The sequence below is a fragment of the Chelonia mydas genome, chromosome 5 (genome assembly GCF_015237465.2).
Source record: "Chelonia mydas isolate rCheMyd1 chromosome 5, rCheMyd1.pri.v2, whole genome shotgun sequence".
Lineage (NCBI taxonomy): Eukaryota > Metazoa > Chordata > Testudines > Cheloniidae > Chelonia > Chelonia mydas.
In genome coordinates, this window is record NC_051245.2 from 86,283,139 (window position 1) to 86,307,764 (window position 24,626).

General features: G+C 41.2%; 1 protein-coding gene across 2 annotated transcripts; it reads right to left on the minus strand.

The window, feature by feature from the left end:
- Positions 1-170: 170 nt before the first annotated feature.
- On the minus strand, positions 171-24,626 carry HABP4 (hyaluronan binding protein 4). 2 transcript variants are annotated; one of them, XM_037901710.2, is made up of 8 exons: positions 24,074-24,626; positions 13,164-13,314; positions 12,053-12,214; positions 11,791-11,862; positions 10,219-10,302; positions 4,370-4,541; positions 2,103-2,285; positions 171-719 (listed from the first exon to the last, which is right to left on the minus strand). In XM_037901710.2, exons 1-8 carry the CDS (start codon positions 24,375-24,377, stop codon positions 663-665), a joined length of 1,185 nt encoding a protein of 394 aa, XP_037757638.1. In that variant the 5' UTR covers positions 24,378-24,626; the 3' UTR covers positions 171-662. The 2 variants fall into 2 exon arrangements, with proteins under 2 accessions (XP_037757638.1, XP_037757639.1); XM_037901711.2 differs by lacking the exon at positions 11,791-11,862 and having other exon boundaries at positions 24,074-24,620.

Consider the following 24,626-nt stretch of genomic DNA (forward strand, 5'->3'; position numbering starts at 1 on the left):
TACTGAAAACAGCAAACGGTTTGGGGGGGTGGGGGGGGAGGGGCAAGCAAGGTAGAGCTGTAAGAGAAATGCAAATTGATATTCAGACTACAGTGAAGTAGAAGCAGTCACACTTTGCTACTCCAATACCAAGGAACAATGAAGTGAGTGATAAGCACCTCACACCCAAACCAATTAGCAGTTTTCTTTATTTGTCAACTTATGAAAATTGCGGTATAACTGCTTAAAATATGCAAAGGTACATTTCACTCAATGGAGTAGGGAAAGCAGCTTTCAAGTGTCTACAAGGGTTTGCTACAGATTTCCAATAGCAGACCATGTTGTACAGCTTACATTTCACTGTGCTTTCATGGAAAATTCTAAATAATCTCTATATACACATTTTTAACACTGTACTGTTGAACTTTATTGAAATCCCTTGAGTATAATACCATAAGCCTTCACACAGTTATCCCAATAGGAGGTGCTGGAATCTGTTGCAAGATCCCAGTTCACTGATATCTCCAGAGCCCCCTTCCCTCAATACCACAGAAGTGCAATCATTTCACACAAGAAAAAAAAAAATCCGTTTTTCCTTCAGACTCAGATGATCCTTTTCCACAGCAACATAAAACTGGTCTCTTCACAGCTACTTTGAGATGCTGTCATTCAGAACAGTTCTTTCAGGCTAAAGCAGGAAAATCCTCAGGGTCATCAGGATTTGGAGCAATGATTTGTGTCTGCAAAAGGGGGAAGTCAGTTTAGAAAAATACACATATCAGGGACACATCTGGAGTCTCCAATCTAACTCAGAACTAGTTCCATTTTATTTATTTGCTAAATTACATTAAGAGGCACTTAATGCTTATTTCTAAACTGTTTTGCATCCATCACTATTTCTACGCAGGTACTAGACTTGTACCTATCACTGTGGTATGGGTATAGTGACGGAAGGAGAAGTGACATTTTCCTGATACTTCAGGTTCTTGCTACTGGAAATCTATAGACAGACACAGGAAGCAGTTCACCATTCAAAGTGAATGAGAAGTTATTTTAAACATTGAAAAACTGAAGAGTTAATTTTTAGTTGTGTGCAAAAAGCTACAGTGATGCACACTTGATTTACTAGAGGTTTTCAAAATGTAGCTTTACCGAACAAAAGCACCAGAGGGATTAATTCCATGTCCCTTTTAAAGTTCCAAACTTTAGATGTGGCTAAGTATTTTATCCTTGCTGAACTGAAAGAACTATGGGGATTTTACTAAAAACAAACAAACAAACAAACAAACAAAAAAAACCCCACCCACAACAACAATCCTCCATATTTGTTCACCTTCAAGCAGTATAGGGTTGCTACCAGCCCAGGTATCCCCAGGACTGTCCCTTTTTTGAGGTAGATCCCACAGGAAATCTGTATGGCTGCTCAGCACACACTGCCAGCTGCCCAGTTTTATGGCCTCAGGATCATCCCACATATTCTGGTTTTCATACCTCAACAGTAGCAACCCTTGGCAGATAGAACGGCTTCTTTCACAGTTGGTATGAGAATGGTTTTGAGTATGTTAAATCAGGGGATTCAATGGAAAGTGGCAGGTACTATGATACTATGATCATTAATAGTTATGTTTGTTTTGAAACAATTTACCATATCTGACTTGTCATTTATTTAATAGAGGGTTGTACCTCCTGTGTGTTAACCTGCAGGGTCAAACATGCAACATTTATTAACTTCACTCTTGGTAGCTAGAGGAAGTATTAGAATCTTATTACACAGTAATTTTGCTTGAAGGCTACAGCCTTTAGTAATTTTAAGTGCAGAGTTATTTCCCTGATTTTATCAGAATTCTTTTCAGAAACTGAAAGTTACTTCTCCTATACTACTCCTTCCAGCTGTCATAAGAGTGACCTGAACTTCGACCTTTGAACATAAACTCTTCACAAATAAAAAACGGTATTTGCAATCTGAATTGAAATCTCATCACATATAGCAACATACTATGGACTGAAAGCCTGGTAAAGTATTGTAAGCAAAACACTAACAAGTCCTCAGCAAAAAAAAAAATTAAAAAAAAATCTCAAATTCTCATGTCATTTAGAAATGTATAGCCACAAAACCAAATTACCACCACTTCTGGTCTAGGCCCAGTATCTTCAACTCTTTTGACACGTCCACGACCTCCTCGTGTTCCTCTGGCTCCACGCCCGGGACGAGGAAGATTCCCAAAGTTAATGTCCAGCTGAGAAGTTATATCATTAGCTGCTTTTCGGAAGATGTGGGAGTCATCCTCAAAATCCTCCTTTAACATCTAAAAGTGAATTTATCTGGAATTAGCATGCTGCTCAGAGCTTCAAAAAAAAGTTACTATATTACAAACCAAATAGCACACCAGTAAAGTCAGACTTCCTGGATAGCCAGGAGCCCCTAAGTTGTGTGTGGCAGTGGGGGTAAGAAGGGAGACTATGACAGCTCCTCCATTTTCAGGCTAGCTCTACACTAGCTTGGGAGCAATTAAGCATAAGCACACAGGAAACTGCTATGCTAGCTCTATACCACCAAAGAACTCCCACACTCAGAAAATTCTCTGTGGCAAGATCTCAACAGTTCCAGAGGGACCACACAATCTGGCCCAAGGCATTTACTCATGAGATGCCCTCTAGGGGAGGGCTGGAAAGGAATAAGAATCGAACACTAAAATTTACTTAACAATTGCTACCACTGATCCATTCCAGTATTGTCATTGCTACAGTTATAGCTCTAGTGTTACTGTAGCGGGCAACAATTTTTAGCATTAAATATAGCTAGCATACTAAAATAATATTTTCCAAAATAGCCTTTACAATTTCCCCATGTTTATTCCCCCCCTCACCCACCACTATTCCTCAGACATTCTTGTCAACTGCTGGAAATGGCCCACCTTGATTATCACTACAAAAGGTTTTTTCCCCCCTGCTATCCTGCTGGTAATAACTCACCTTAAGTGATCACTCTCGTTACAGTGTGTATGGTAACACCCATTGTTTCATGTTCTCTATGTATGTAAATCTCCCCACTGTATTTTCCACTGAATGCATCCGATGAAGTGAGCTGTAGCTCATGAAAGCTTATGCTCAAATAAATTTGTTAGTCTCCAAGGTGCCACAAGTACTCCTTTGCTTTTTGCGAATACACTGGTAGTGCATGGCAGTGCTACAAAGGTACAGCAAATCATATTCCCCATGTACCCATTCTGATGTCTAATAGATTGCCCATGTTAAGCAATACTTGTACCAGACAAGTCACTACTCCTCTAGGGCCCGTTTCTTGCCATAGTAGGGCCCCTTTACACTGCTGGCCATTAAGTCTACTCAGGAGTAAAATAAAATGTAAGGCACATTCTTCAGATCCTGTGAAAGATGGGTCCTAAACTCAGCAGGCTTGTAACTGGGGGAAGTCTAAAGCCACACTAAAGGAACACAAATGTAGGATTGTAAACAGCCTACTAAGTACAATCTGCCCAATAAATTATCACAGTCCAACAGTGACCAACATATGCTGAACCAATTTTTTAATTCAGATTCTCAGTGTGTAAGGGTCCCAGTCAACGATCAAGCCCCCACCATCATGCCAGATACTGAACAGACACAGCGACTTCCCTTACCTGAGAAGCTTACAGTCTAAGTAGGCAAGAATCTATGGTAGAAATCTGGTTCCATGGACAACAGTGGGGCCCAAGATTTCACCCTATACCTTTAGTTATAACAGCATAGTGGCTCTGAGCAGAACAAGAGTTATGGAAAATAAAACAAGCTCTCCTGGATCACTTTAAGAAGCAGAACCACAGTCCTCATAAAAATCGTTCAGATGTTCTCAAGTGGTTCAGCGATAATTGTGTTGTGATAGTGACCAGATTCAGGACAACTTGGTATGCTGAAAGTGATGCTGGGAAACTGAATTTCCAGTATACACAGATAAAAATTCATTAGTAAAGCGATAAGTAAGCTAAACACTGGGTGTATCAAAATGTGATTCAAAGTTAAAATATAAAACATTTAGTAAATGGAGTTCATTAGTGCATACAATTCAGTTAACAAAATTGTACATGAGGTGGCATAGGCAAGGAGACAGACTTCAATCTCCTAAAACTAAGCCATAAAGTAAGCAGAACTGAAACTTAACTTGGTCTAAATACAACTTGATAGGTCAAGCGTTCCATGCTCATAATACAAAAGGGATGCCTGGAGACTGGACAAAATGAATCTGATGGGTTTTTTTGCACACTATTACAGCAGCTTGAAATATGAATATTTATTTCCAGTTTGTTCAGAATCTGTTTTAATATAGGAGACAGTGTCCTAACCCTGGATCTCCAGGTAGAAAGCAGAATTTAGAGAATTCTAAAGCAATGCTTACATCATCTCTATACTTTGACTTGTGAATCACCACTGCTTTGGAAGGAACAGTGGATTCTGGCTTCCGGATGTTGAATTCAGGCTTTGGTCGACTCTGTTGCTGCAGATTTTTCCACTCATCTAACGTCATTTCTTGAGCTGCTACTTCTTCCACTGGCTCCCCTTCAGCAACTCTAAAGGTTTATAGTTGTAAAGTAAAAACCATTAGCTTTGACATCCAGGAAGAACAAAAAAACCTGAAGTAAGACTACTTTGCTAAGTACGGTATTTTGAATGCTTCAGCTTCTCTGCCATCTCTGAATTGTATTTGAAGAGCTTCAATATTAAAGAAAATACACCTGAAGCATAGACCCGGTTTGGCCAATGTATCTAGAATGTCCGGGAAGATAGAAGTGTTCTCCTACTGGCTTTTGTATGTTACTATTCCTGATGTCCAATTTGTGTCCATTTATTCTTTTACGTAGGGACTGTCCGGTTTGGCCAATGTACCTGGCAGAGGGGCATAGCTGGCACATGATGGCATATATAACATTAGTAGACGTGCAGGTGAATGCGCCTCTGATGGTGTGGCTGATGTGGTTGGGTCCTCTGATGGTGTAGCTAGAGTAGATACGGGGACAGAGTAGGCAACGAGGTTTGCTACAGGGATTGGTTCCTGGGTTCGTGTTTCTGTGGTGTGGTGTGGAGTTGCTGGTGAGTATTTGCTTCAGGTTGGGGGGCTGTCTGTAAGCAAGGACTGGCCTGCCTCCCAAGGTCTGGGAGAGGGAGGGATCTACAACCTATCCTGGAAAACTATCACCAGCAACTACACACCATACCACAGAAACACTAACCCAGGAACCAATCCCTGTAGCAAACCCTGTTGCCTACTCTGTCCCCATATCTACTCTAGCGACACCATCAGGGGCCATTCACCTGCACGTCTACTAGTGTTATATATGCCATAATGTGCCAGCAATTCCCCTCTGCCAGGTACATTGGCCAAACCGGACAGTCCCTATGTAAAAGAATAAATGGAAACAAATTGGACATCAGGAATGGTAACATACAAAAGCCAGTAGGAGAACACTTCTACCTTCCTGGACATTCTAGAACAGATTTAAAAGTAGCTGTACTTGAACAAAAAAACTTCAGAAACAGACTTCAAAAAGAAACAGCAGAACTAATATTCATTTGCAAATTTAAAACCATTAATCTGGGCTTGAATAGGGACTGGGAGTGGCTGGCTCATTACAAAAGCAGCTTTGCCTCTCCTGGAACTGACACCTCCTCATCATCTATTATTGGGAGTGGACTACAGCCACCCTGATCGAATTGGCCCTGTCAACACTGGTTCTCCACCTGTGAGGTAACTCCCTTCTCTTCATGTGTCAGTATATTTATGCCTGCATCTGTAATTTTCACTCCATGCATCTGAAGAAGTGGGGTTTTTACCCATGAAAGCTTATGCTCAAATAAATCTTAGTCTTTAAGGTGCTACCAGACTCCTTTTTGTTTTTGTGGATATAGACTAACACGGCTACCCCCATATACATTGTGCACACTGGAGGTGTACTTGAAAGGATGTTGTTCATACTGTTACTTTATCCTCCTGCTCTCTACTCCTACCCATTTATTTTATCCAGCTGTTGAATGTTTTCATTAACTGAAGTTATAAGCTCCTGAGTGCAGGGATTGACCATTTACAACATGTTTGCACAATACCTTGCAGAGTCCCGGAGTGGGGCCTCACGGCAGGACTGTAATAAAATAAGTTTGTAATTCCATTAGTTTGGTATCCTTGTATACATTTAAGAGACTTTTAGTAATGCTGCACATTGCTTCCCAATTCTGCTTCAATTTCTCTTTTCTTTTTTTTGGATATAGCCCTTTACTAAGCATTAGTTTAAAGTGTCTTTTCCTCTTGGTTGCAGAGAGATTGCTTTGTTTGAATGAACAGTAGTATACCGAAGGGGGTGCGGCCGGAATCACAAACATATCTGCCTTCAAAGAACATTACCAGTTATAAAAGTAGCCAGAGACAAACCTTAAGAGATGGTAAACACTAAAAACATGGGTTAGTTTGGTGACAGCAAAAAAGTTTTATTTACTTTACCTTCAACTGAAAAGGTTCAACCTATATTGTGTAACTAGCTGATGGGGGGGGGGGGGGGGCGGGGTGTCAGAAAACCACCACCACAATATATTTTAGTGCCAAAATTAAGGTTAAAATTAAGACAATTAGCCAAAGGGTTAAGAAAAAAGGTTAATCAAGCTAATAAGTGGTTCCAGAAGACCAACAACTCCAATAGGCGAGACATTCAACACTATCAGCTTAGCAAACAAAACTGAGAAATATATTGAATGAAATGCTAATGAGGATTTGGCTAAACCTATAGATTAGCTTTATAGAGCTATTAAAATGGTAGCCAGATAAACAGATCAGCAAACTAGATGATGGGAATTGAAGGTTTCCTGAAGAAAGAATGATCAGAAGGAAATGTAGAACCACTAGTGGTAAACAACTGTGAATTTATTAGGTGCCAGAGAACTGAAAAAGGACAGATTTAATACCAAGAGTAAGTAGCAGATCAAGGAAATAAGTCTAATCTCAATAAGAGGTAAAATAAGAAAATAGAGAAATATATCTGTAATTACTACTATCTACTACTCAAAAAATGCTTTAACAAGTTCCTAAACCAAGTGTGCAGACAAGCCCCATAGAAGTCTTCCAGGTAATTGTAAAAATGAGACTATAAAGACAATTGGAACTAGTACTATCTTTATAGTTTAATATATTAATGACATCCTGGAACATGTTCATACTACAGCATGCATATAGCTTAATAGCGTGCACACTATGTTAGGAGAGGCTGCAAACAAAAAAGCTAGAAAAGAACCTAGACAATTCAAAAATACGGGCAAATAGAACTAAGATAAGGTCACACTTCGATAAATAGAAGATAAACTATGCTGCCTGGCACCAGCATAAAAATGAAAGCTGAAGAACAGTAACATGGACAAGGATCTAGTGATAATGGCAGAAAAGTTATATACAGGCTTGCAGTGCAATACTGTTAAAAGCCTCCCAGGTTATTAAATGCAAGACCAGGAAAGTAACAATAGTTCTTCAGCATCACAAATGCTATACCCAATTTCTGGGGTCTTTTTCCTAAAAGGATCAGTTCTAATAAACTGAGAAGGGAAGGAATGACTAAATAGTTAGAGCTTTCAGATGACACTTGAAACCGAGTGCCTGACTGCAAGTGGTCATTAAAAGGCAGCTGGAATCACTGAACTCAAGAAGCCAAAATTACCTATTTATGTCTGGGAAGGTTAAAGCTATTTTGGGGCCCCTGTTGAGTTGAGTTACCTGTCCAGGAGGCCTCTGTTGCTACTGCACTACCTCCAAGAGAAAGGGGGGCATTAGGCACACAGGAGTCCCAAAACAACTCAAGTCATTTTAAACAGACTAAAACTAGGTTTCAGAGTAGCAGCCGTGTTAGTCTGTATCCGCAAAAAGAAAAGGAGGACTTGTGGCACCTTAGAGACTAACAAATTTATTTGAGCATAAGCTTTCGTGAGCTACAGCTCATTTCATCGGACTCAGACGTTCTTGTCAACTGCTGGAAATGACCCACCTTGATTATCACTACAAAAGGTCTCTCCCCCCCCGCCGGTAATAGCTCACCTTACCTGATCACTCTCGTTACAGTGTGTATGGTAACACCCATTGTTTCATGTTCTCTGTATATTAACCTCCCCACTGTATTTTCCACTGAATGCATCCGATGAAGTGAGCTGTAGCTCACGAAAGCTGATGCTCAAATAAATATGTTAGTCTCTAAGGTGCTACAAATCCTCCTTCTCTTTATTCTATTCAACTAACTCCTGCTTCTGAACAGCAAAGGTCATAAATAAAGACACTGTCCCAGTCTGACTTTGTGCAAGAGTGTAGGTGTTAGCAGATGTTCTGAATAAATTCAATCCCTAATTACATATTCTGCCTCTATTAGATATGGCATTACTTGCTCTTCTAAAGTGTGGGCTCATTGTGCTGTTATCTTCCACCGGAGGTAGCCACAATGAGGCCCATATATTTAATACGTATTTAGTTTGAACACAGCTTTGAGAATTCTCAGGATGAGAGTCATTTACATTGAAGTAAGATACCATACGAAAGTGTGCCTTTCACAGAACCTTTGCATATACTGCTATCTTCCAGATTGCTGTGGACTTCTCCTACATCTAAACTCATTGAGGAGGAAAGTTTCTAGCCTTCCTGTCTGCAAGGAAAGCCTTAGCAGGGTAAGTAAATACAGATTGACTCTGCAGAGAATAGTCTGAAATAGCAACAGAGTTATAAGCTCGCACATTTAATAGTTTCATAATTAAAAGCCAACTGGATTTGCCCACTACAGTTGGGTGTACTTTTCATGTCTCTATGTTCAATAGAGAACTGAAGTTAGAACACATGTACTTACAAAGAAAGAGCTAGGACAGCTGGATTTGATTTTGATTTCAACTACCATGAAGAGGAAAATTATGTGAGACTCTGAAATATGACCCAGGACACTCAAGTAAAAAGGCTTAACTGCTATTTTTAATATTTAGCTCTGTTAAAGTGGTACAGTGCATACATAAGAATTAAGTTCTATGCAGACTACCTTCACTGCCCACACGATTTAAGTCTGCTGAAAACTAAGTTTCTGGAAACTTAACATTCTTAATTCAAGTTTGTTCAAGAGACTCTCCTCGCCACCAGTTACTTTAAACCACTGAGTAACCCAAATATGTTAATTGCATAGTTAAAAATTAGGTCAACTTAGAATCTTTTAAAATATCTCCAACTTTAACATGAATGTACATAAAATCATAGTGAAGTGGCTGGCAATAGCTAGATGCCTTCAACTTTTGTCTAATGGCTTACCCAAACACAATCAGTTAGATTCTTCCCAACTTCAAACGTAAAGGAATGTTGGCTGAAATGTTACTCCTTACTTTGATGTCACCACCCCTTCACTACAAGTTATTTGTGTTGGTAGTGTTCAAGTTGGAGATATCTAAAAACAGTTGAGTTGATCTAATTTTAACTTGATAATTAAGATCTTTTGAAGCAAAATTAATTTTCACATTTGGACACTGATCAGAACCAATGACTGAATATCAGGATGCAAACATCCATCTCAATTTACCTTAGTTTTAAGGAACAATGCAACACTCTTTCCAAGCAGTCATTTTTTTAAAATTGGGTTTGGAGGAGGAAGACCCACTCTTGGCCCCATATGAATCTCAAGGGAGAAGTTCCTGTTGTATAGGAGACACCTTTGATTGACTAAGGGAATTTTCTGTTACTGTATTTCAATCATATCATCACTATGTGGTTCCACAAGAGGGGTTGCTTTACAAGATGTCTGTTGTAATATTTCTAAAAATAAACTGGGAACTAGAACACGTTATATCAGTTATATTCCTAGCAGGGTTTAAGAGTAACTCAGAGAGCACTCTCTCTCTTACTTAAATACAAGTTTATATGTTACAGAAATTTATCATCTAAGTTACTGAGCTAGAGGGTTTTGTTTGTTTTTTAAACAGGTCAATAGTGCCACTACTTAGAATTAGTATGTATGTATTATAGCATCTGAAGGCCTCAACTGGGATTGGAGCCCCATTTTGCTAGGAAACAATTTTTCTGTAGGTATATATTTCCATTTTAAAACATTTATATGGTGCCAAATGTCTGCTAAGTGCTTTACAGACACATTGAAAGGCATGATCTTGGAATGTCTCCCTATACGAAATCAAGAACATTGGCACTGGCCAGTTATTTCGTTTGCATTTTAGAATTAAGATATTCAAGGCAGACTGTACTTGGTCAGAGGTTCTCCTTCAGGTGCCCCTTGGTGATCCTCTGTTTCTGCAGTATCTTCCACTGGAGCAGTCTGTTCCATCTCACTGCAAAATAGAAAAGCCACCACATATCTAGGTCATACTGAAAGCTTACAGATCAATAGACCCCATTCTTTGTAAATGTGCATATTTCACAACCAACTGAAGATAGTATCCTTTCTGGAATTGTCTAGATCAGAACTTTTCTGTGATCATAAGAATTCCCATTCTACTGATCACCCAAAAACCACAACAAAACCATTAAATGAGACTAGTTTAGTGTGCTAGTAATACAAGATTATACAGTGGGAAGCACTGGAAATCCTTCACTGGAGGAAGTGGTATCTACAAATATGTGAAAGCCAGAAGTGTGCATGTTCTCGAAACGAGAAAATCAGACCTAATGCGTTTACATGAATTTTCTAGAATCATATATATCTGCCTCACCATCTTGCGGCCCCGATTTCCACAAGTTAGTTGTGTGCTGTGTAATATGTAGTATGCCCTAATAAGCTTTAAATTTGATTTTTAAGTTTCAATAGGTGTTCCCTTGTTTTATGAGAAAAGGTAATCTCGAAATACCCAACTGACCTTTTCTATACCATTTCATATACCTAGTTTCATTTTTAATTCATTTTTATTGACTTTCAACAGCACTTGGAATGCCCAGATGACCTACATACTTTTGAGACACACAAGGTAAGTGAGGTAATATCTTTTATTGGACCAATTTCTATTGATGGAAGGTCCAAACTTTTGAAAGTTTTACCTTAAGACTTTAAGATTACCCAACTGATTTATTGTAAATTACAACTAACTCTACTCTATCTCCCATTTTTAACCCTTGAAAAACTTAAGTTCAAATTATAAAAATATGCATTTGTGAGCTATTAAGGTGTTTATATATGAAGACGTAGCACTTTATTTAGACAACACAATGAGTAAGAATATAATTTAATGGCCATTACAGAGACTGCTATAAATTAGAAGTTTTGCCTCCCTTCTCCCCACGGTAAGCCAGTTCAGGAGGACCCAGACAAGCAACTTAGTCCTGCTATGCCCCCTTGGAGGAAAGCTGTCTTATGTAGTTACCAGAATAATATTTAGTTGAAATAGCAGCACACTAACTGTGTCAAGGGGTAGAAAAGGCGGCTTCTGGTCCTGTTTCCAGTTCAAGGCAATTTCAAACAGAACCAGATAAAGAGTACAGAACAATTTTTAAGACCTAGATACTTGTTAGCATTGTAGAATTCTCTTTAAAATTTACACAGGCCAGTCACAGTGCCCAAGCCCACCATTTACTAAAATAGGAAAGCGAAGTATATTTCACTCTAGTCAAAAGATGACTTGACCTTAGGCAAATAGATACTTGGAAGCCTGCAATAAATGAAGAATCTCCTTCAGGCTAGGATCTACTCAGTAAGCATGAGCAAAGGGGCCATAACAGTTAAAGACATGGTGAATGGATAAAGCTTGAAATAAAGGCAACTGTGACCAAGCCTATTACTTTACAGAAATTATTATAAACTAGAATGGGCACAAATTTGCATATACCTCAGATCATCTTTAACTGTTCCCCAGTTCCGAGCTCCACTTCCACCCCTTTTGTCTTCTGTTCTGATTCCTCTAGAGACAGAAACAGTATTCTTCAAATTAAGAAATTCCTCCCTCATTGATGTACCAAACCAAAAGCAGTATTAAATTGTTGAATATATTCCTTTCCCACTCCAACCCTTCAAAAAGATATTGAAACGTTTGAGGTGTGTGTTTCTTACCAATATATTAGATGAGAGCAGTATATACACAAAGCACTTACGTTTTATCACTCCCACTCTGTCTTTCAAATTCCCGTTTCCCTCTTTGGTCATAGCCATTAAGACTTCTGTTCATCCCACCACCTCTTCCTCGGCTTCGCATTCCACCTCTTCCTCCCCCACGACCTCTCATTGGTCTTTCCCGGTCAAATCTGTCAACTGGCCTGAAAGACAAGGAAGATTTCTAGTCAGACAACTTCTACATAAAAGTTAATAGGGGAAAATCTGGTGTCATAGGGATGCTTTAGTGTAGTTGTGATAATCAAAAATCAATCAATCATTATACTCACTATTTCTAGAAGTTTTTAGATCACATCTTACACTACACTGATCTTATGCCCAGACTGGTGCTCTTTGTCAGGATTAAAAACAGACAGAAGCTAAATGTGAGCAGAGTTTAAGGTCCGCATTCTTTTATCCTTATGTCAGTAATAGTGACTGTATTGTTTGCTTTTTTCTAATTATTAGGCACTATTACTGCCCTCATATGTTAGATTTGCATGTAGCAGGGTGTATACCAGGACTACAAGAGGAGTTCTAGTACAAACCACCACACACAAACACAGCCATTGCTGACAACAAGCACTGACGAGTTGTACATCTATTATTTTTAGCTACGAGCTAGTTGTATGCATTTGGGCAGAGGTATTTCATGGAGATACAATAAGTGAGCGTTGCCACAGAATTTAAGGGTTAACGGAATTTGGTCTCATTTTGCTTCAGAGTCTATGGGACCTAGATGTACAATTACTTAAAATCTGGTTGGTGATGTTAATACTCACATGCTGAAGTCATGAAATATTAAGTACTATATGGCAGACACTGAAACCAGACTTTTAAACCAATTGTTTAATGACCAAAAAAGCTTGTATTATTCCATTAGAAATGTAACAGACATGAAGACACCAGACCCGTACAACATTCTGACTACTGTATAAATACAGGATAATTTACTGGAGAACTGATAGATTCTTTGTCATATCAGTCTTTATACAGCCAAAACTGGGCTACCACACTACTACTAGGTGCTAACTAAATAGTACTCCATAAAAGCCTCTCAGGACACCAAACCCTTCATTGAGGGCCACCTTGCATCTTCTTAGAAATACATACTTTTCTACTGTGAACTCCACTTGTCTCTCCTTTTCATAGGGACGGTATTCCCTAAAAGATGGTCTCCATTCAGCTTTGTCTTGTTTTACCTCCGTTCCCCTGTTATCATTCCATCCTTGTTGTTCTCCCCTTTTAGGAGCTCGCTTCTGACCTGCACACAAAAAAATTGTGAAGAGTCTAAGCATAAGCAGCATTAATAGATTTAGTTGCAATTACCGGTCTACGGGCTCAAAAGAGAGGACTATGCCACCATACAGTCCTCTAATTTTGCACTCCTACCAAGTTACTATAGGCCAAGCTGGTAGTTGTTGGCCAAGCTGTGGTTAAGGTTGCCTAACACTCCTTACGATAAAAGACCATATTTTCTGTTGCTTGTAACTCCACACTTTAGCCATTCAGGTTGAAATTACCATTCCAGGCATCTGCCCCAGGCTGAAATTCTGGAGTGTTTTGGCTAACATAGTGCAGCCATTTCAGAAAACAAGATTAGGGAAAATACCTCATTTTGCTTATGTTAAAAAAAATATTACAGGAACTATATCTCCTTTTGTGGGCACCCAGACAGCAAAATGGCAGAACAGCGTGACTGGAACACAGAGGGATGAGGAATGGGCAGAGGGGGAGCAAGGCTGCTGCAGGAGCCAGAGGATGGGGAACAGGAGTCAGGGAGCTTGATGTAAATAGGAACAGAGGGGGACAAAAAACAGGCAGATTTATACCCCTTAGAACATATTCTGCCACAACCTGCAATTGAACCCAGGAGTCCTCAGTGTCTACATTCCTCTACAATCAGTAAACAGATGTGAAAACCACTGACAAAGTGTCATCCCTTTCTAGTGGTGATCCATAGAGAGTGACAATTACTACTGCTGTATGCAGTGTTGTTGTTGACATGTTCGTCCCAGGATATTAGAGAGACAAGATGGGTGAGGTATCTTTTATTGGACCAACAGCTACTGGTGTGAAAGACAAGCTTTCAAGCTTACACAGAGCTGAAGCGGAAACTATGTGAAAGCTTCTCTCTCATGCCAACAGCAGTTGACCTGAGATAATAAAAGATATTACCTCACCCATCTTTACTCTAATTATACTGCTATCAGTTACTCCGTTAGTTTAAATGGAAGAAGTCTGTGCAATGGACCTAACCTGCTGATGAAACATGTGGGTGTGATTATGATGCCATACGATTAAAAAAAACTGATTTTTTTTTCTAAATTAGGAAATTACATGACAGTATGTAAAGGTTGCAAAGCCAAGCACTCAGGAAATGGCAGAACTGAGGTTGCCCAAGCAATCATAATTTGCTCTCCTTTTACGTATGCACCATGATACAGTCTTTAAATTACATGATCCCATACTGTTTTTCTCATAGGACCCCTACCTTACTCAGTGCAGAATGCATGACGCTCTAGAAATGAATAAAGCTGTTGTATATAGGATCGCTGCCTTAATTGTGGCAGAAGTTTGAAGGTGTGTAGTGAATGAGGCAGGCGATCACAGAAAGCGAAAGGATGGCCTTGTAGTTAATGCCACCTTGGAGAAATGATTTCTATCCCTGCCTCTGCCACTGAATTCCAATGAGTTAACGGGCAAGTCACTTCAACCAAACTTTTTTTTTACAGTTAGCCACTAGTGGTGTCTTTTTTGAGTGCCCAAAACGTGACCAAAGGCCCAGATACACAGATGTGTTGAACACACAAATGCAACTGAAGTCAATGGAAGATGAATTCTGGATATATGAAGAGCTATAAAAACCCTAAGTAATATTAAAACAAATCAGAGCATAGGTGTTTCAAATTGAGCCTCCAAAATTAGTGGTCACTTGGCAATTTTGGCCTCTTTGTTTCAGTATCCGCATTTTATAGATGAGGGAACTAATACAACCACTGAATCTAACCTGGATGTTGTGAGGATGAATTCATTAATCTTTATGAAGTATTCAGATACCATGGGGAGAGCTGTGACACATGGCCAGAAAGGGTTAAGCGGCTCACAGGCTAATTGACCCAGGTTCAACCTTTAGAGACATGTTAGAAGAGTATGTAAATGGTAATTAGGGCCATTCCATGTTAAATCTGCTAGAACTTTGAAATTCAAACCTGTACTGTTTGAGAATTAGAGGTGATACTAATGTATGTGTTTACTTATATCTTGTTAGATGTTAGCCATGTAAACAGACAGTTCCTGTCTATAACTATAGCTATTGACTCAGAAATCAAAAGGGAATATTAATGTTTAGATGAATCTTGGGTGAAAATGTCAGTCTAAGTGTCTGTCTGAAGTTTGTGGTAAACTGTATATGAACTGCTTAATGAATAATTACCTTATGTTAACCATGTTATTCATTACCAGTGATGTTTAGGAAACAGAAGGTTACTGCAAAAGCCTATTGTTCAAGAGGCTGCTAGAAAACTATATAAAAGACACTTGGGACCTGATCCTTTGATCTCAGATCTTGATGCTTTATGCAGGGGAAGCTTGAGTCCATAAGACTGAGATCTTCAGTCCCACCTGGATAGCAGTGAATATGAACACTGAACTATAACCTATGAACTAATTCTGAAAACTCTTTGCAACTACAAAGCTCACCATCTCTACCATGAAACCGACATCAGAACTGTACTCATGTCTGTATGTATATTGATCTTTTAAGCAATACTCACTCACTCTTCTTTTTAAATAAATTTTAGTTTAGTTAATAAGAATTGGCTGTAAGCATGTATTTGGGTAAGATCTGGAGTATTCGTTAACTTGGAAAGTAATGTGTCCAATCCTTTAGGATTGGTAGAACTTTCATATTTGACTTGGCTGCCTGGGAGGGAGCCCAAAGGCTGGACTGTTTTAAGGGAACTGTGTTTTTATTTCTGGGTAATTAGTAAGGTATTATAGAAGCTGGTGTTTTGTGCTAGATTTATCAAGCCAAGTATTGGAATATCCACCAGCTTTGAGGATTGTCTGCCCCATTCTTTGCAGTTTGCCCTAATTGAGTAACCTCAGTGTGGCCACCCCCAGGACCCTGGTCACAAGGGCGCTATAGAAACACACAGAGAAAATAATGGGTTAAGTGTAGGGTTTGCATGACAAGTGTTAAATAACAACTGGGGATGAATCAATGAATGAGGCAGAGGACCTGTGGAAAAGGTCATATATGATCATGTAATTCAGGACTTTCACAACACATGCACAGGAGGGGCCTGAATTCAAGTTCCACAGGCAACATCTTCATCAATTGTGGCTTATTTAAGCTATTCACATATCCCTCACCAACTTCCACTCTCTCACTTTTGGACAGCTAATGTATGCCACAGAAATTTATGGGATTTTGAGAGTTCACTCAACCTTCCATAAAGGAAATATAATGCAGGTCACTACACTGAAAATTACTATCCCAGCTTAAATTGAAAACTCCAAACAGGTTAGCCTTAGAGCAAACATTTTATGTAGTATCGTTCCTACAGAATTGGAAACTAAAGCAATTTAAAAACTGTATATAAATCATTCTGCCCATTACTGAAGTGCAGCCAACAAATTATATACAACATTTAAAACAGTAAGTGAAGAACACTACTGATTTGAAACCAAAGAGGAAAACGTAGATATGCAGAATATATTTAATAATGTTTAAATGTGACCAGAAGCTGAGGTTAACATCCATAATCTAGTCCAAACTGGTTGCCAACATTACATAAGACAAGTGATCAGAGCCACACTATTACATCCCATCTAACAGAGCAATTCCATCATCAAAATTAACACAGGGCCCTATATACATGATTATGACCATATAAATTGTCCTGCCCATATAGCTCAATTTGCCACAAAAATGAAAACAGATTCTTAAACAGTTAAAAACTTAGCACAACTAAGAAAAAGTCTCTAGCTTTGTGTTATGAAGGTTAGCTGTCAAAATGTTAACGGATATTGTGATATTTGCATGAGTATGCAGGCAGATCAAAACAACTAGCCATGAACGGGGTCAGCTGACCCATTCATCCCACTGGGCTACTGATATTGAAGCCTAATGATAAGACTGTCAACACTTAGCTTTTTTCACTGCTGACTATTTTTGAAGAAATGTCAAGCTAACATACTTCACTGCTGTTGCATGTAGTAACAGATACTGAGAATGAGTAGTGGGGCAGCTAGTTGCTGTAAAAAAAGGAATTAAAAACACACTGACTAAAGCCTTAAATGCCTTGTGGTTATCAAAACACAAAACCAACATCCACACTTAATAGGTGTCCCAACCCCTTCCCATCCAAATATTCCCTACACAGTTGCCAAAACATCCAGCTATCATACCTCTCCCTCCTTACCCCCCAAGTCTTGAGTGCTATTTATTTTCAATATAAAAATTTGTGGCACACAAAATTGAAAGTTTTGGGAGACCTCAAAATACAATGAATTTAAACATCAAAACAAGGTTACTGTCCTAATTGACTAGAATTGGGAATGGGAGATGGTGCTCTATAATTCAAAAGGTCATGGACATAAGATATGGCACCATACAAGAAATTGATTCATTAATGACTCAGGGAGAAGTACGGTTGTAACCAACAGAATTTGCTTTTCATTTTTCCCTTCAAAAGACTAGGAAAGTGCATAAAAGAACACCATTTTTTATATCTATTTCATACAATATAAACACAATGAACTAAATGGAGATAGACTTCCACCTTGTGATCTTGTGCTTTCAATATGCCAGCATTTTGTAACAGAATCACCTACAGCAGGTTCCCCCTGTACAGCCTCATGCCCATATATCTGGAATAATTATACTGAAGTTAGTCATTAAAAGAAGAGAGACACTGTGGTTTTCACAGCTATCATCATGATATAGGATTCTTCAAAACATTCAATGTCTTACTATCCACTAAAATGGTGGATGATAATACAATTAATCTTTTAGCAATCAGGGATGATGTCTAAACTACACCATCTCCAAAATGTACATGCTAAAGATGGGAAACAAATCACCTAAAATGTTCATAATAGGCTTAGAGACAAACTGAACAAAGCTTTTTATTACTGCAGGATCAGCAACTTTTATTTGCCTGGACTGGTAGAAAATGCAAGCTCTGCATTTCACTGGGCCCTTTCAATAAAGAGCTGGCAAATGCAATTTGATGACTGTTTTAAGAATGGGTGAGTTGAACTAACATCAAGAGACAATTACAAAAGCTATAATACCTACATTCCATACCCCTCCCCTCACCCTACCACACACAAAAGCAGCTCAAAGACCAAAGAACAAGGCATTTGCAAACAGTAAACATCCACTACTATTCTGAAAGAGCAAGGAAGCACCAGAACCTTGGTAGTCTGAAGAATAGAGATCTATTTTAAAAAAAGGTAAGGTCAATTAAATACGACAATGGTACTGCTCTTATTATTAATGTCTCATCTAGTTAACAACAAAGCCTAGGGAGAGAGTATTCTGAATTCAAAAAGATTTAATATTGAGCTGTGCAAGGCCAACACCTAACAGACAACTGGACTTATGACTTCCATTTGCTTGACAAACTGCTCACTTTCAGATGAGCTCCATGATTAAGTGGGAACTCGCTTAGGAATAAAAGTTGAGAACCAGTCAAGACAAAGAAAAAAAGGCAGATGATTAACAGTAATATGCAAATACAACAAAACCTCCATTCAAACCACACAAAAACATTATATTGAATAATATTACATAGAACTATTGAGCAGAGCCTGACAGAGGGACAGTATTACTAGTTGAAGATCTGAAGTCACAGAATGTCTAGACGAGTGAAATTCAAATCTTTCTGAAAAATGCTGAATGTTTACATTCAGGTTTTACATGTTGCAAGGAACAGCTCTTAACTAGCAATTTTTTTCTAGTCAAAGTAACCCATATAACGAAATAACTTAGATCAAGCTACTATAATGAAAATTGCACAATTGTACTTTAACTCTAATACCAGAATCAGTCTTGGATGTTCAAGTACTTAAGCTTTTAATGTCCAAAGAGTCTAGTAACAAGTCCCTTGAAGTCTATTACAAGACAATTCAAGAAAGCACCTCACTTATCTTTAAAATAAAGCTGTACCCTTCAACACATGTGGGGATCATTAGAGAACTCTACAGTTTTGACAAATTCAGCCTGCAAGGAGTTTAACAAGCTCTTGTGTATTTTTTTCTGCCAGATTGGCGATGCTCTGGATCCTGTACTGGGTCCAGCAGGATGCTTTCAGTCAAACCGCATCCAGGAAAGGCTCCTAAGAATTCTAATTGCTTTTTAGGGACAATTTTAGACTTTTTGTAGTTTATCATGAACCCTAAGGTTAGGAACACCCCGATGTTGATATAGATCAGTCATCGAAAACTCTTCAGAGTAGTGTCCTTAATCAGTCAATTGTTCAATTAAGATACCATATGCCCTTCCTGCCTATGCAGATATGCTTGATGATAGTTGTGGCCTTTCATGAAAGCATATGAAGCCAACACCCTCCCAGAAGACAAGTCACAAAACTGGTAGCAATGTTCCTCAAGTGCAAATCAGATTATGGCTGTATATATGCGCATAGAAATACTTCCTGAGCACTGAAATTAAGTCCAGAGCACTTGGACTTAATTGTCAGCTGCCTTGCTCTTGCATAGAAGAGGCATGGCCACTCTCAGAGTGACCATCTTCAACTTCTCTTTGACAACATACTGATTTAGTTCCCTGAAATCTAGGGTGGGCCAGAGATCTTTTGTCATTTTGATTAGCAGGAAATATCTGGAACAACTAATCACACACCCCCTGCTGCCTTTTTCCTCTTTTGTCTGGTGGCAGGGCTTGATGGCTGTCTGCCAGAAAAAGATTAGCTTTCTGGCAACAGGTCTTCTGGATGTTGAGGCAGCAGAGAGCATTCAGGGGCAAAGTAGGGAGAAAAGATACTTTGACAGGCTTCTGAAAACCTGATCACGTCCCACTGATTGTTGATCAGGACCCATGCATCTAAGGTGACTGGAGTACAGCAGGAGATAAAAAGCTCATCTGCCTCAAACAGGATGGTCCTGGCACTGAGTCCTCTCAATCATGGAGGTTATAAGATTCTCCTCCCCTGCCCTCCAAAAATAAAGGAAAGTAGGAAGTGTATGATCATCCTCTGTGGAAGTCCTCAATAGTGGATATATCTGGAATCACTGCTGTGGCCTCAGACACTGGTGCACCTCCTGTGGCATGTAACAGTCTAGTCTCCTGTGGGCTGTAGTATCTTGATCTAATTTCAGTTGTTGGTTCTAGTGTGCAGGTGCTGATGGTCTGTGGAAGTCAGATTAGATTATCTGCTGGTCCCTTCTGGTCTATGGCTCTGGCTCATCTGAGCTCAAATAGCAGCCCTCTGCACTTCAACCCTCAGTCTCACCCAAAAATCTGTAAAGAGTTTAAGTAATAAAGCCTTGGAGCACTAATAATGCCTTGCAAAGCACAGTCTGCACCATAACCTCTGGTGCAAGAGGCTGATGTCTAACATGGAGCTTCCTGTACCACGAGCACCAAATCCCAGGGTGCAATGTTAGGCTGCAGGGTGTGAGAAAAACTGTACTATTAGTAGGGCCCTACCAAATTCACAGCTGTGAAAATCACAAACTGGGAAATCAAATCTACCCCGTGAAATCTAGCCAGTGGAGAGCCGGGGGCACCCCATCAAGGGCTCCTACTGTTTGCTGGGTTCCAGCTGGTAGTCTGCAGGCTGGGGAGGCATGGGACTTCCTCTTCCCCCGCATAGTCACGCTCAGTGGGGAGATCATACCCAACTCCAGGTACCTCCCCTGGCTGCAAGAAGCTCAGCGGCTGTGCTGCCTTCAGACCTGGACTCCGAAGGCAACAGCCGCGGAGCTGCCTGCTGCCAAGAGAGGCACCCAAAGTTGGATATGATCTCCCTCCCTGCCCCAAGATTGGCCATGCAGGGGAAGAGGAAACCCTGTCCCTCCCCAGCCTGGCCGAGACTAGCAACTAGGAGCCCACAGCTGGGGCTTTCCCAGCAACTTGGGGGAAGATCAGACCCACCTCTGAGAACCTCCTTCAGCTGCAGGAAGCACAGTGGAAAGAGGAAGTCGCATCTCTCTCTAGCCCAGCCAGGATTAGTAGCTGGACCTCTGCATGGTAGGCACCCCCAGCTGCATGGGGGAGATCAGACCCACCTCCACGAGCCTCTTCCGGCTGCAGGATGCTCCATGGCTGCTGATTTCAGAGTGCAGCTCTGAAGACAGTGCAGAAGCGATGGTGGCAATCCTGCATGGCCCCTACAACAGCTTTGTAACCCCCCACCCCACTACTTACTTTTGGGTCAGGACCCCCTGGTTACATCATCATGAAATTTCAGATGAAAACAATGTTAAATTGACTATTTTTAAAACCCTTGGGCTGTGAAACGGACCAAAATTGACTCTGATTTTGGTAGGGCCCTAACTATTAGCTTCATAGCAACCTTGCACAGGACTAGTCGTGAACAGGCATCCCCTTCTGTTACTTGTACACTTGTACATGAATGACTGTGGGAGAGAGTCTAGAGGCTACGAGGCAGATATCGAGCAGTGGGGTGTTGCTAGCCACTCCTCAGTAACTCCTCCCTCTTTGGAAGAGACGGTCTCATCCTGTGACCTGAAGAGCAGTATCAATGACCACAAATGCCTGGTAGAGCCTTCAGCTTTGAAGATGACATTACCAGCTACTTTGATAGAAACGCTGCCCTGCCAGATTTAATAGAGAAAAGTTGGCCTGCACTGTTTAAGCAGCTCTCGTACCAAATCTTAGCACTCAGCAGTCTTGACCAACTCAAAGTTTTAGCTTCAAGGGATTATCCTTCAAAGCAGTCAAAGCCATCTTGGTGCCATTCTCACTAATCTCTCTGAGGTTCTACTGATGCTTCATCGGTGCTCAGGGGGACATTGGCCCCCAGAGCATTTTGGTCAATTTCAAGGCAGACAGTGCAACAAACATGGTCATGAGTCTTCAATGCTGTTCCACCACAGACAGGGTTTGAAGTTGCAGAATGGCTTTCCTTCCTCATTTGATGTCACACTTGAAAAGAAAACAACTGAAAAGAGGGATTTTGTTGTTTATCCTTGACTCGAATTATGCTCCAGCACCAATGCAGGCATGAAATAAACAGATCTGATTTCACAAAGCAGGTGCTGCTGTGCTCTTGAAAAGTCTGAGTCAGCTCTCTAGCACCTCAGGTGTTGATGCTCCAAAACGACAATCTTGGGAGCTTCAAAGAACTGTGGGGAAACTGCAAAATACTAAACACTGGCCAAAACACATGCTGAAACACTGAGAAGACAAGCACCACACAGAACCACCCCACAGTGTTCAGTTTACCAACCCCTCAATCAACTACTACTACAGTGCTCCAAAATACAAAGAATCCATTGCAATATCTAGAACCAGACATACAATATTTACATTTGAACAGCTCACTTTGTACTGGAAACAAACCACAGCCATGGTAAGCCTGTATCTAAAGTTGTTCCATACGTAAAGTGCTCAGGTACTAAAGTACTGAAAGCAGTATAAGAACCTATATATAAAAGAATAGTGAACTTTCAGATGCACACTGTTCTGGCAGGAATTCTGGAACACTGGACTTAAAAACAGAAGTGACATCCTGGCTCCATTAAGCTGTTCACATTCAACTGATGTTATATATCTGCAGTCTGATTATAGGATCCACAAATGCTTGTGGTCAACTTTGTTGTTTAGTAACACTAGCCCTAGTCTTCTAAATCACTTTACAGACATCAGTAGTTTCTCTTTATTAAATTAGATCCTTAAATCACTAAGCTGTGTTTCAACATCATCCAGGCTCACCTCCAAAATGCTAAAAAGGTAAAGACAATCAAAATAAATGCTCAATCTCAATGTCACTACTCTCCTAAATTATTTTGGCTCATAAACTTGAAACAGTTTTACCTCTACTTATTTTAGTTTCAGTGCTATTAGAGTAGTTTCATTGAATTTCTACCAGATTTCAGAGTAGCAGCCGTGTTAGTCTGTATTCACAAAAAGAAAAGGAGTACTTGTGGCACCTTAGAGACTAAGCACTCTAGCCTTCAACAGAGTGGACTTACTTATAAAATATAAAGGGTTAAAGTCATACCACCACAGTTTAGTCTGTGCATCTGATTACCTGCTGTCTACACAATTTTCGTGTTCAGAACATGAAAATAAAAACATTAAAAGTATAAACGCAATTGTACACAGATTTTAGCCCTAGCTGGTTCACCTACTGTTGAACAATGGTATAACTTCATTTCCAACCTCATTGTTTTAATGCTGAAACAATATAATCATTTGATCATGTATTTGGACTTAAATGTAACCTCTTTAAAGTCAGAACCAGCTGATCCCCAAGTTCTTTAGATCTCATTCATCAAGAGGTGATTGGAGAAGAAAAGCCTGGGGAAGATAAGAGACAGCGAAGGAGGGAGAAGCCAGTCCTGTGGTTCGGGTCAGGCAGGGCTAGAAGTCAGGCAGTGTGTTGTAGGCAGCTCGCCAGACTCACTAGGCGACATGGGCCCAGTCGCTTAGCCCGCGTGCGGAACGGGAGGACGCGGACTCCTGCCTACCTGCAGTCGCTGAACCCGGCAACGCGTTGAACCATTCTCGGAAAGTCAATGGCCAAGCGCTTCCCACCCTCTCCCGGCCAGGGCAGCAGCCCAGGCTCACAGCTACTCTCGGGGAGACTCCCCGCGTTCAGCTAGACGCTGCCCAGCACAGGGCCAGGCGGTAGCCGCTGCCAGCCCCAGCCCTGAGCAGCAGGAACCCGCCGCTCCGCCCGCCCACGCACCTCGCGCGTCCTGGCCGGCCGCCCAGCCGGCCCCAGTACTCTCCGCCCCCCCAGGGAAGAGCTCAACTGCCTCCCGCCGGCCGCGGTGTGCGCGGGCCGCTCCGCTCCCCGTACCCGGCTGCGGCGGGGCTCCGGGCGCCGCGGGGCTCTCGGGCTGCAGGACCTTGCGCTCTTTCTGGGACTCCCTCTTGCCGGCGGCGGGGCCGGGTCTCTGGCCGGGGCCGGGTTTCCTGCCGCCAGCGGCGGCCGCCGCCTCATCGCGCTTCCTACGCTGCTGCTGGCGGCGCTCGGCCTCGCGCAGGACGTCGAAGGGGTCGGACTCATCGTCCAGCAGCTGGTGGAAGCGGTTGGCGACGGCGCAGCCGAAGCTCTCCTGCATGGCGGCGGCCACCGGGCTGCCCAGCGCCCCCTTCATCATCGCCGCGGCCGCCCCGCCACCTCCGGGCGGCGACAGCTGCGGGCGCTACCAGCGCGCAGGGCGAACCCAACCCGCGCGGCAGGGGGAACGGGGGACGAGCGCAGAGCCGGGCCCGGCTCAGCAGGGCCCAGACAACCACGCCATCGCTGCTCGACCCTTCCCTACACCCCGAGAGAGCGCCGAGGCCCCACCAAAGCACTAGCACCCCTCGCGGCCCGCGCTCACAACCAATCAACGCCTTCAGCCGCG